Source organism: Pithys albifrons, chromosome 3 (genome assembly GCF_047495875.1).
Source record: "Pithys albifrons albifrons isolate INPA30051 chromosome 3, PitAlb_v1, whole genome shotgun sequence".
In the NCBI taxonomy this organism is placed as follows: Eukaryota; Metazoa; Chordata; class Aves; order Passeriformes; family Thamnophilidae; genus Pithys; species Pithys albifrons.
Window position 1 is genome coordinate 46,508,791 of NC_092460.1, and position 13,321 is coordinate 46,522,111.

Consider the following 13,321-nt stretch of genomic DNA (forward strand, 5'->3'; position numbering starts at 1 on the left):
AAATCTGGGTCAAAATTGATCAAAATCACAAAGCAGAAAGCACTGTATGATTCACAGTTAAATTTCTCTATTGTTTCTGAAGAAAGCCTATTTGTTATATATGAGCCCTATAAACCCAGTAAGACCCACCTGGAATTTTACGGAGGATTTTACCTTCAGCTTTGTGTTGCTGTTGATTTAGGGCCTAGAAGCAGCATTCCTCTTGCTGTGAGAGCAAGGCTGAAGGGATGCTCACAAAGACCTTGCTGGGTATGATTTCAATAGCTTTTCAGATCTTTATTTCACATCTGACTTTGGAAAAATGAATGGAAAGAGGAAGAACTCACTGCTTGTGCCCATCTGCTGGCACTTGGGAGGAGAAGAAATGGGTTTGCCAGGAAGAGCAGGTTCATTATATTATGTCCATTAGCCATGACTGGTTGGCACCATGCTGTGACTGGCCAGAGAGCAGCTTTCCATCCCACTCACTGCTCCATGACTGTTGCTCCTCCCACCATTGGCTTGTGGAGCTGGAAGTGAATACAAGGGAACATGGAGAGTGCACGGAGAGAAATCAATGCCACTCATCTCTCCCATGTGATTCCATGTCTTCCTGTTTCTGGTGTGGCCACAGATGGATATCAGATCTCCTGCCTAAAACCAGGAGCCACCTCCTTCTGCAATTTTGTAAATTGAGCCAAAAATATGTGCTCCAAATAAATAAAATCCCCATCCCATTTTAATTGAAAAGTGATGGAATGACTTTGGTTGTTTTGTAAAAGGACCTCCCTTACCTGAACTAATTAACTAAAACCAGACTTATTTAGTGTCTCCTGTCATAATTTCTCTGTAGTTCTACATATTTACACCATAGGTCATCTTTAGACACATAGTTTGACACTGAAATTCTAGTCCAGCTTTCTATCTCCATTGTACTTGTGTTTGTGAGTTTTGCATCCTTTTTTTCCTGATTCATTTGTGTGCTGTGAACTTCTCTAGTTACTGTACTTAACATCAGTGGGTGAGAGCCCTGAGCACCTCCAGCCTCCTTAAAGCCAGCATGGAAAAATTGCAACCTATTCTGAGCCCTCCATGGTCTCATGGCATGTAACCTTGAGGAAAAGACATTACAAAATTCAGCCCAGGAACTGCAAAGAAATCCCATTTCAGTGCAAACTCTGGGAGAAAGATGAAGAAAGAACAGAAAATTTATGGTGGAAGAGGAAAAACAAATAAAAGAAATTATGTAGTCAAAGAAAAAAGAAGTAGAACCTCCAAAATAGCTGAAAAATAACAAAAGCTATAATAAATCTCATGGATAATTTTCTTAGGTTGTCCTCTGCTGAGGCCAACTGGAGAAGAAGTTCATGATCTGTCTGCACAGAAATTCTTTGGGTAAGTATACCTGGATTTGATTTATGTTTCCACTCTACATGATTTTCTTTTTCCTTAAGTCCTGAATTCTTCTGGATTTTAGTGATTTTTGGGAGTGAATTTTTGAGAATAATGACTCTGATTAGGCACAAATAAATATGATGCAGTTGGGTTTAGAAAACTTACTCTATACATGGGGAAAAATGTCCTCCATATCCACATGTCTGGTGTACTGCAGAGAAGAGGAGCTGAGCATGCCATAGTAGTAAATGCCACTCTCTCTCTATATATAAATATGTTTGTGTGTGTGTATATATATTTGTTTATATATATGTGTATATATGTATACATATATATGTGTATATATGTATGTGTATATATGTATATATGTGTGTGTGTGTGTGTATATATACACACTTATATCTATATGTTCTTCTTGTCTGTAAAATTCTACATGAGTGAGCCACTACCCCATTCATTTAAGGAGTAATGGGAATGCATGGAAAAATCAATTCATTTTTATAGAGTGACATCCACCTGTTTTATTTAGATTCCTTTAGAGGACACCTCATTTGAAAGCACCAGCAGTGTGACTCCTTACCCTCCCAATCCCCTTTAGTAACAACAGTGCAACCAAATAAATTGAATTAGCTGAGAGGTTCTGTGGTCATGATCACAATCAGAAGTGCAACTTCACATCCAGTTTCCATGTTCTTCTCCTCTCACAGATCTCATGCTGACCTGAGAAGCTGCTTGTCTCTTTGTCCCCTTGCTGTGACAGCCCCAGTGAGGGAGAATTTCAGAAAGTTACATCCCATTTACCACATGACCTTCATTCTCCTCCCCTGAACTTTGCACAAAGCCAGTATTGGGCACATGGAGCTGGTGGCGAGCTCTGTTGCCAAGGAGATGCCAGTAGAGGAGGGGGAAATGCAGTTGCAGAGGGAAGTATTTGTTGCAGAGGGGTGTTAATTTTGCCTGAGGACATTTGCATCTTGCTCAGTGCAATTTCACAGTCAGGGCTTCCTCGTTCCCTGTTAGACTGTTGAAAAGGAAGCTGCCTGGTTACTCCTGTGGCAGGATGAGAACCAAGAAATTCTTGGAGTTTATATCCTAAGCTAGAAAGTGTCTTTTGAAGCAAAGAGAGTGGCTTTTGGCTGAGTCCATTGGGGTATTCCTCCCCAGGCACTGGGAGGCAAATTATTCACACACAGTTGTCTCTCCTAGCCCTGAGATAAGGTGAGGTCCTGCACAAGAGCTCCTGTTGCAGGAAAGCAGTGGCTGTGGGTTGTCTTTTCCTTTCTCAGGAGCATCTGGCTGTTAAAGCAGCCTGGCTGAACTAATAAGAATGATCTCCACTGGAATTTCTTCCATGGACCTGCTAAGACATGTTCTTACCATGGTGGACACTGCAACCCATTGCTCTACCCCAAAACAGCATTGTGCGCCTTCAAAATTAAGTTCTTTGGCAACATGGCACCCCAGAAAGGACTGAGTCAGGCAACGGGACCCATTTCCAAAACAATCCCATCCCTTCAGGACATGGGTACACTTCAGGGGGAATGTGGAAGGATGAGGAAAACTGACCTGTACCATAAGGAGATGTAAGCTCAGGGGAAAATAAGTCATTAATTAGTGATGCTACACATGTGCTTGCCAATTTTTAGAATGCGTTTGTCTATAGGTAGCTAAATTTCAGATCTGGTGTTGTCTCCTCTCCCAAACTCCAGTCCAATATGGAATCTGACCACACTTCTGTAATCTAACAAGGTGGGAAAAGATAGATCATTCACAACCTCTAGTTGAATGACAGCACAGCTGAAATTGTGGCTTTCAGGCCTTTGATTCAAAACAAAAAAAAGATGAAAGCCAGAATCTTCATCCTTCCTCTCTCATGTCTAGGCTGTTTTGGAGCATGTCATTGAAAAGGAATGATCTTGCTTCTGTAGTCATGCCCTACATTGTGTAACAAATGTTAAATCCTCCTGTGACTTGAACTTAGTCATCTTTTCCACACACACAAACAGAAGCTTCACAGGGCCCACAGCCCTCTTTGAAATTCACAGAAAAACAACAGTTTCTTTCTGAGGAACTGATTGCAGTGAGCTGTTTCTCATTTCCTCTGGTCCTGTGCTGGGGACAGGGTTATTTCTGACTCACAAGCTTATTCTGAGCAAATTTTCCTCACTCTCCCTCCTTACCCAATGAAGTTCTGTCCATCTCAGCAAGATGTGAGAAAGTGGCATGTCAGGGTAGGGGAGGAAGAGGATTTATTATCAAATTATCATGCCAGTATTAATCATCTATTACTTTATCAACATGCCCATTGTTTTCTTAGCCAGTGCATCTCAAACCTCTCTGAATGTCTTGCACATCTGGAAGATAATACGAGTGAGAAGTTCCATGATGAGTCCTTTCGGCTGACTGGCTGACAACTGATTACCCTAATGGGCGCAAATGCAGTTTCCTGGAGAGGGGGATGCACCCAGTGTGAGAGTCCCATCTTGGGAGAGAATGTGCTGGGCTTGGCAGGGTGTCTGGAGGGAGGATGGAGGAGTCCCCTTGGCTGGATGTTTGGGCAGTTACAGATGAATGAGAGAAAGCCCATCCACATGTCCTGCAGGCAGCTGGGGATAACATTCCTGCTTGGACCTCTTGTTTTTAGCTGTCCTTCTGCTTTTCAGAAATAATGGCAGCTTTTCCACACATATTTTGTACTATTGTGGCTCCATCACAAGGTGCAGCTGATACATAGCCATATCCAATACAAGCACAGAGATAGCCTTGATCAAGTCTAATTAGGTTAAATCTGAAGAGGCAGATAAAATCATGTTTAGTTGCATTCCTGACACAGCTGGATGGGATGCAGCGGAAGGCACAGAGGCCTCTGGCCCTGCTGCCAGGCTCCCTTATTGTCAGTGGCATCACAAATTTCCCACTTGGAGTCTCCCTCCCATTCCTTGCTTTTCTTCCCCATATCTCCACAAAAATACATGGGCAAAGCTTTCCCATCCAGACACCTTCCCTTGCTTTGGGCACCTCCATCCAGTGGCACTGACATCACCCTCTCTTGTCCCTGCCCCCTCTATCCTTCCTTTCCCCACACAAGCCATCCAGTCAGAGCCTTCCCTCCCCACCACAACTGCACCTGTGTCCTCTCCTGCCATCCTGCTGGCACTTGACTGTCTTCCCAGGGGACTTGAAGGCTCCTTTTCCTTGTCACGGGGATGTACTTAAGCCCCTGGATCTCAAGGAACCCCAATCCCAGTCCCTGGTGTCACCTGTGCTCTCAACTCTCTGCTCTGGGTTTGGGTGTTTCCTTTTTGCAGACCTGGCCTGGCAGTGAGTGCTGCAATGAGCTTACAGGGCTGGGTCGTGTTCCACGTTGTTAATCCACTTCCACTTCTGCTCCATTACAGAGTATCTGAGACCAAGGAAGTAGTAAGTATCTTTTGATTGTTCCATGAGGTAAACCTTGAAAGGAAGGCAACAATGGCAACAGATTAAAATGACATTTTGTCCCCCAGAGGCACAGAAAGCTGAGTGCTAAACAGCCAGCACAGAGAGCACAGTGAGCACCAGCCACACCACCTCTCCACCTCTGCCTGAATTGCTCCATTTGTGTTTATGATAGTCTCTTCCTGTCATGTGAAAGGGAAGAGGGAGACAGAAATGCAAAGATTTCTAGTCTTAACTGTATTAATTAAAAGTTATTAGCTGTAAGTGCTTCCAGACAATCAGATCCTTATGTACCCAACACTGTCTGTCCTCTAACTGACAATACACAGGATGGAAGGGGTTCTGACCTCTGATGTGAATATTATTAGCAATAAGCACTTCTAGACAATCAGAGCCTTATGTTCTCCAACACTGTCTGTCAACTAACGGACAGCCCACAGGTTGGAAGGGATTCTGACTTCTAATGTGAAGCCACACTTAACGCCAGAAAAGAACTTTTCTCAAAACAGCTCCTGAAATAACATTTTTTAATAAAAATATGTGACAGCTATTGTGGGTTCTGTTTGCCGGTGATAACGTTCACCTGCAAGATTGTATTTAATTGATAATAAAAGACCCCAAAAGCAACCAGCACAAAACACATTCTACAGAGACAAACACACTTAAGTTACAATACAGCAATGTATCCCATTTTCACAACAAACAGAAACTAGCAACAAAAAACTATTAACTAAAAACACAGCCACTTAAAACATTTATCCAGAACATAAGAAAATACCACTCTCTCTCCGTAACACAAAACAAAAAGAAAGAACAGAGCTGCTTCTTATCAACATACATGTTGAGAATAAGTAAGAAGCAAGTTACTATAGAGCAAAACAGAGCTGGTCTTGTAAAGTAAGAATAGCAAAAAGCAATAATAGCAAAAGCAATAACCAATATAGAGTAGCAAAGTGTAAAGCAAGTTACTGTTATTAGTATTAAGGTAGCAAAACACATTTAGTACAAGAAATGCTTATAAAGTAAGAATTGTCCTAGTTCAGCAGGAGGGACCAGCTAACTCTGTGTGGGGGTGATCAAAGCTGTGTATTCTACCCCCTCTATTCATTCCCCAAGGACAATGGGCCATTAGCAGCAGCTGCCCAGGGAGCCATTATCACCTTCACACCCAGCCTGAGGGGGGGCGGAGCTGCTAATGGGCCATCAACAGCTCAACACCCCCTGGCTCCCAGAGTTAATCACCCATTGTGTGAGTCCCCGCCCAGGGGGAGGGACTGAGTGCTCCCTGAGGGTACATAAGTGGTGGGTAAGAAGACCTTGGGAACCTCTCGTCAGATCCAGAGCAGCAGCAGGACCTTGACAGGAGGAGATCCCTGCTCTCGCCCAGACCACAGCCCTCGCCTGCACCAACAGGTTTTTCTTTTCCTTTTGCTCTGGACTTGGGGGAACCACAGGGGTCTCAGCACAAGGGCAAACAAACCCCCTTGGGTTTGTGCCTCAGGACACTGGGTTATACTGCTGGGGTTTTGTGAGTTGAAAGCAATTCCCCTTTTGTGTCAGTGTTGTTATTGTAATATTATTATTAAATTTTAGGTCTGACTTATAATCTCTCTCGTGGTGAGTTCATTTCCCCTGCTGGTTCACCTTTAAACCAGCACAAGAATCAAAGGAAGAAAGGAAGAAAGTAAAGAAAGTTAGAAAAAATAGAAAGCACATGGTCTCCTCACCCCTACATTGTTCCAAGAAGAGCTGCAGCAGTTACCCTCAAAGAGGCATTGGCATTTCTCCCTCTCCTCCTGGAGTTTAAACTGCAAACACTTTTTATACCTTTTTTTTCTTCCATGTGGTTTGTGTGGCTAAGTCAGTCTATTGGGAGGGTGATGGTGATGCAGATGCCTAAGGCGAGGTGGCTCCTTTGAGCAGTTATAGAAGATATCACAGAGGGGGGCCATGTAATTCCTTAAACAACACTCCACCCTATGTTAATCTAATCAGTTTGAGAGCCTTTGTCCTCGGCTTGAGCCCCCGTTCAGGGGCTGAGGCATCTCCTTCAACCCATCAGGCCTTATCAGAGAGGCCATCACCCCACACTTCCCCTGCAGCTTCTTATGAATAAAATAACATAAATAGCTGTGGTGCCATTGAAGCTTTACATTGTAATTTTGCAGGTGTGCCTTGATACCTGGAGAGACTTTTCTGTTCTGACTGTGGTGGGAGAGCCATTCCAGCTTTTGCCAAAGCAATGGCTTTCTCAAGTAAGTGTCTGTTCAACCTCCTTGTCTTCTGCTAAATCTGTCTAAAACAAATCACCCAGGCAGAGAGGATGTTGGGTTCCATGGGAGCACCCTGGGGATAGAAGATTCCAAGAAGAAGACCCCAACCCCCAGAATGCATCTTCCTTGCAGGGGTTTGCTCCACCCTGAGCTGGGGGTGTCTTTGGCTGGCAGTACATTGGAGACCCCAAAGACATGCAGCAGGAGCACACACAAGTGGAACTGCTCAGGCCTTTGTCCTGCAGCTCAGACAACCCTGGAACAGCCCCAGGGATTTGGATCTCACCAGTTCATCCTTGCTGTCAATGATGACCAGGTCTGCACTCATGGCGGTACATTCTGCACGGGATGCATTCCAGTCCTTTTGTTTATTTGGAGGAAAGAAATAGCATTTTCTCCCATGTTTTTTCCATTTTGGGGGGCATCCTGCAGGAGGGAAGAACAGGTGTGGGAAAATTCATGTGCACACTTAACAAAACAATCTCATTACAGAACAGAGGGAAATTAGAGGCAGAAAAAATGCATGGGTGGTGCTGCTTCAAATTGTCACCAGACCAGCAGGGAGCCCCAATAGCATCTGGAGCTGATTCCAGCCCAAGAGTTGCCAGGCATGAGGCAGAGAGGGAGCACCACAGAGAACATTATCCAGCCTTGCCAGTCTTTGCTAGGGAGACACAGAGAAATGGTCAACATTAAAAAAAGGAGCTTTCACTTTTCAAAGCTCTCATTAGCCTCATGCAAAATACAGCAAAGATTGTACCACTAAAGCCCAGTATGTTTCTCTCCATTTCCAGGCAGGGACAGGGAGGAACAGAGAATGGGACCTGGAAAGGGTGATGGGATTCAGGGACACAGGGCCTGCAGGAGACACTTCCCTTGGGGACGCAGCAGCTCCCAAACAGTCAAAGGGAGTGGCCCTGAGTTGAGATGCCAGCAATGCCACGCTATTGGCAAAGCAGTGCAGCCACATGATCCATCCTGCTCACTGCAGGGCTGGGATACCAGAGGGCTCTTCTTGCTGGCCCTTCCCCTGCCACACACTGCTCTGCACTGGCAGCACAGTCATCAGCTCTTCCCTGGGAGACAGCAATGCAGAGCTGACCCAACACTGCTGCTGAAGGAGATGCAAAAGGGAACCATTTCTGGCCTCCAGAGCTCATCCCGTGAGTGTCCAGGATCAGGATTTGATTCCTGAGAGGGCAGAAGGTTTGTTGGTTTGTTTGCCTTCTGAACACAATGCAGACACAGCCCATGTGCTGCCTCTCTTCCCAGGCAATGCCACGGGCTGCTGGGAAGTGCCTTTGGAAGGACAGTGGGTTACCTACCCAGTGCCTCCTCAGGGTTGGGGGACAATGCTGTTGATTGCTGCTGGCTGCTTGCAGTTGGATAGTCTGGAAATGAGAACACAATTTCTGCTTGCAATGAAGGACAATTTTGCCATTCACTGACAGAGCTCTCCTGGACCTCTTTGACACTCCCATCACCCAATACTGAATGGCAAATCTACCTTTTGCTCATCCATGGAGGAAAACTCCAAACAGTATTTGCTAGTACACAGCAGATTTCCAAAGAGCCAAACTCTGTCCCTGAACACAAAGTGCCCCCCTATGCAGAGCAGTGGGGACTGTGCTGCACAGCACACACAGACCCACAGCAAGGAGAGAGCAGAGCCCCTGTTGGCAGTGCAGTGCTCCAGCCCAGCTGTCCTTGGCTCAGCCTGTTCCCCCCAGTCTGGAGCTCTGGGCACTGTCTGCTCCTGCCCCACACACCCTGGGCACATTTTGGGGCAGAGCCCTCCTGTGCCCCAGCTGGAAGCTGCTCTACTGGTGCTGCTCCCCAGGCCACAATGAGACAGCAGAGCTCACTTGAGGTTTCAACAACCTTAATCAGGTGTGATTGAGTGTGGAAGCCTCTCAAGCTCACTCAGGTCTCAAAGGATGGAGAGAAACAACTAAGGTGACCTGAAATTAAACAATGACTCCTTGAAGATGCAAACAAACTCCTATAAGGTATGACTCAGTGGCCTCTTTCAAATGTGCTTTTACTCATAATTATTGAAATATTTTGGTGCCATGATCTTCATGTTGACATGATACTAAATTGTTGCCATAAAATATTCTCAGAGATCATAATCATAATACTAATAGGCACTATTTTGTCTGGATGTCTTTCTTCAAAACATTAGTGTAATGAATTCATTAGTATTCAAAGAATGTCACTTTTTCCACTGGGTTTTGGATTTCTTTTTTTTTTTTTATGCTTAAACTTTCAAGTCACTCCACTCTCATAGGGATTCCTCTTGCAGCCACATTTGGATAAAAACTGCTGTCCTTTTACTCCAATCTGTGCTTCTGTGGACACTGGCTTTGGATGTCATGGCCTGGACATCACTCAGTGAGTGAGAGTCACAAACTGCCATTACTACATTTTTGGACAGGACTTACACTTGCCCATCAGCCATCCTGCCACGACCAGTAGGACTGTCACAACCAGTACAGCAACCAGCACGGCAACACGTGTTCTGGAACCACAGCCTTTACCTAGAGAGAGACAGGAAAAATAAAGATTAGGGAAAGAGCTGGAAAAAGAACCCCTTCATTTTCATTCCAAGACGCCCTTGTCAGGCTCACACTGGGAATCTGAGGCCCTCCAGCTTTGCCTGCTCAGCCCAAGCTGGATGTCCTGGGGCTTCCCAGACACCTCTGGACACCTTTGCTTGGGGAACTGAACAGCATCCAAACATGGAATTTGTTTGAGGAACAGGGGAAAGGGAAGGGAGTCTTCGTAAGACTAGACTGCTTAAGGGCAAAGAGAGTATGGGTTGGTAAGAGAAAGGAAATGTTTATGAAAGAGGAGCTAAAAAGGGCTGCCAAGAGACCCCACAATCCATGCAGGCAGCCCAGGTGTTCCTGAAGGACAGCACCTTGGAACACATGGCCAATACGGGGCACGTGCCAAGAATGGCCTGGGAACAGGGAGGAGGAAGGTGGCCCAGGTATGAGGAGCAGATTGTTGACCAAATAAAACATGGATGTCCTGGGTCATCACATAGGAGACAGCTGGAATGCTCATGTTTTTTGTAATCCCACTCTCAGAGCTCTTTTTGCAGCCCCTTACAAGAAGGTAACAGATCTAATATGAATTCAAATTAGAAAAGTCATAAATTTTCAGAGGAGATCTGTGAACACCAGCCCTACTGCCCTGAGCACAGAGCCCCAGAATGGTTTATGTTGAAGTGACCTTCTCCCATCCCCTCCTCCAACTGCCCTGCTCAAGCAGTGCTGGCTAGAGCACGGTGGCCAGGACCAGGCACACGCAGGTTTTGAAGATCACACAGAATTCACAGACGTTGAGTTGGAAGGGACACACAAGGATCATCAAGTCCAACCCTTAAGTCAATGGCCCACACTGGGGATTGAACCCATGACCCGGGCATTATTACAACCAAGTTTTAACCAACTGAGCTAATCTCAGATCTCCTGGGATGAGAACTCCATAGCCTCTTGCATTGGGGATTATATCAGCCTCAGGAAGTCCCTGACAGAAATGTGGAAGTGTTGGAGGTGAAACTATTACAGGCAGGTGTCAGACATGTCCATCCTCTGCTTATTTCTCTCCAGTTGTTCACTTCTCAGTGCTATTGGAGACAAGAGGCCAGACAAAGTGATTTCTTAGAGTGGCCAACAATAGCCTTGTTTGCCTTCATCAGAGAAGCTGATGAGGGTTTAGCTGCCAATAATGCACCATTTGAACTCTCCCTGCTCTGAAGATGTAAAGCAGAGAACTGTATCCTCCTGTCCCCAAACACTTTTGCATCAGGGCATTTTTTGAGCTCAAGGATTGTCCCACTCTCCTATAATTGTTTTAGTCCTTATCAACTTCTCAGGCAAGTGAAAACTCACCAGATGTTGTGTGTCCTGTTGCAGCATTTGTGTCTTGGGATTTCAATTTCACTTCTGCATATGTGAAATCTGAGCTCAGGCAAAAATAACAGAGCATGGAGAGAAATGAGAAACAACTTAAATGAAACCAAAATTGACTGAAATTATATTCTATGGTTCTGTACTCTATGATGTTACGCTCACACCCTTCAAGACTTTTTAAAAGCGGGAACAAATCTGGATTATCTTCAGTGCAGACACTTGGAGAGGAGAAATGGCACACACATAGCAAATCTAAACAGAAGTGGAGAAAAGTTGTCTCAGGTTGCTGATCCACACATGAATGGTGGGAATGGATAAAACATTGAAGCCTGAAAATTATAGACCAAGCTAAATCTGTAGGGGTAAGTGATCTTAAAATGGTTAAAATGATAACATGGTGAGAATAGTGAAAACTGTTTTAACTTCTCCAGACAACAAAGGCAAATCAACAGGGAGGAAAACATGTGAAGGAAGAAAAGGCAGAAGCAGATAAAAAGTGGGTGAAAAGTGAAAAATAGGATGTTGCAATTTTATGAAACACTCAAAGTCATACAGAACTGAGCCTCCTTAGTTCTGTCACCATAATACAGAGTTCAGACAGGAGCCAGTGTTTTGAGATTGTTTCTGTAGGATAGAGATAACATCTGGGAAAAAATTGTACATAAATTAAATGAACACATAGAAAAAAAGAATTGGTGGGGGTTTCCACAAAAGGCATAAGCAGAAAAACATAAAAATGTTACTAGAACACTCTAAAAAGTCTAAGTGAGAAAACATGGCTTGATTGATAAGGAAAATGGAACCTTTTGTCAGGTGACATCTATTGTGGTTCCTGTCAATTTAGCTGTGAAATTATTTCTGGAAAGAGTTGATAAAACTCTCTTTCTTGGGACATAAGAAACTCCAGACATCAGAAAATAGGTGCAGAGTGTTCAGACTTTCTTCAAAAGATGAGCAAAGAATGGCAAGGAATTATTCCTGTCAAATAGGCAGGAAGGTTAAAGAGAAAGAGAAGGAAAAGAAATGGAATACAGAGGCACAGTGTATGAAGTCTGTTATTAGAGGAAGGAGTTATATGCAGATGCAGCAAAAACAATGCAAAAGTTTATGCAATAAGTTTTAGTGCAATAAAAATAGCTAAATCTTAGTTGTGAATTTTGCAGTATTTGATACTAAATTGTACTCAATGTGTCCATGAAGCACTTTACACTTGATGTATTAAACAAGTGGTTTGCACAGACATGGGCAGGAGGAAAAGCCCCCAGGCAATGCCTGCTGTGCTCAGGGAGCACAAACAGCCTGTGCCTGACACTGCTGCAAAGCCCAGCAACAGCAGACACTCAATGCTGAGCCTTTGCTGCAGGAATCCCAGCGTGCTGGGGGAGAACAGGCCTGGTTCAGGGCCAGTGGATGTTCAGCTGTGGAACAGCCTCCAAAATTGATAAAAACTACTCTTAATATCACACAAGGGACTCTTCCTCACAGGTGCACCTTCACAAATGAAAAGTAGACCTTAGAAGAATCCCACACTGTTTTTTTCTTGTAAAAAAACCATCTGGACATCCCACCTGCCCATTTCTCCCAGCATTGACCCTCCAATTTCTTCATGCTCTTTGTGGGTTTGGTGCTCAAAGGCACTCTTTCAAAGTATCTGAGAGACTGAAGGATGCAAAGAAAGCTCAGAGCACACCAAGTGACCTACCTGAGACATCAGAGACCTGTTGCACTCTGGGTGTGGCTGATTCAGACAAGTTCAAGTCAGCATAAATGACATTTTCTGCCATTCTTGGTGCCCCTTGTGCTTCTCTCCTCCCTCTGCTGTTCTTACAATGACACTCTGGGCTGGGACAAGTCAGAGTTTCCTCCTCTTTGAACCTTAAGGAGGAAGTTCTCTCCTTTTCCCGTCATACACACACTTATACTGAGAAGTCTATTTGTGGTTCATCTTTTGATGACAGAGTGTTGTTACGTAAAAACAGAAGTAAATGGAAGTTGGTGCTCCCATTTGATGGGAGGTGGTTCTGGCACACACACATCTACACTCCCCCCCACCTCACCCCTTCGTACTTTGAAAAGCCCAGCTTTATTCCCTGAAATGCCAAGCAGAGGGTAGTGCAGGGATGCAGCAGTCAGCCCCAGGAGCAGACGGAAGCTCTTCAGGTGGCCCTACAGTACATCCCACTGGGCAGTCCTGTGGGCTCCAGAAGGTTGTGCTCTCCAAAGCAGGTTTGCATCAAAAGACAAGCCCTTGGCTGTCCAGGTTTGTAATTCCCACATGATTAGTGTCTTCATAAGCAGGCGGTAGTGGACATT

At 44.7% G+C, this 13,321-nt stretch overlaps 1 protein-coding gene across 2 annotated transcripts; it reads right to left on the reverse strand.

Moving 5' to 3' along the window:
• Positions 1-1,899: 1,899 nt before the first annotated feature.
• LOC139669372 (C-type lectin domain family 5 member A-like) lies at positions 1,900-12,815 on the reverse strand. 2 transcript variants are annotated; one of them, XM_071549834.1, is made up of 7 exons: positions 12,711-12,815; positions 10,988-11,056; positions 9,530-9,625; positions 8,411-8,476; positions 7,372-7,511; positions 4,718-4,827; positions 1,900-4,162 (listed from the first exon to the last, which is right to left on the reverse strand). In XM_071549834.1, exons 1-7 carry the CDS (start codon positions 12,790-12,792, stop codon positions 4,015-4,017), a joined length of 711 nt encoding a protein of 236 aa, XP_071405935.1. In that variant the 5' UTR covers positions 12,793-12,815; the 3' UTR covers positions 1,900-4,014. The 2 variants fall into 2 exon arrangements, with proteins under 2 accessions (XP_071405935.1, XP_071405936.1); XM_071549835.1 differs by lacking the exon at positions 10,988-11,056.
• Between the last annotated feature and the right edge of the window lie 506 nt (positions 12,816-13,321).

Bases quoted from the DNA above. Each gene is read 5' to 3' on its own strand.
- LOC139669372 (XM_071549834.1), bottom strand. From the start codon at position 12,792: ATGGCAGAAAATGTCATTTATGCTGACTTGAACTTGTCTGAATCAGCC. The intron at 4,828-7,371 runs GTGAGATCCAAA...CTTCCTTTCAAG, and splicing joins TTGACAGCAAGGATGAACTG to GTTTACCTCATGGAACAATC. The intron at 4,163-4,717 runs GTAAGCTCATTG...CTGCCTCTTCAG, and splicing joins GTGGAACACGACCCAGCCCT to ATTTAACCTAATTAGACTTG.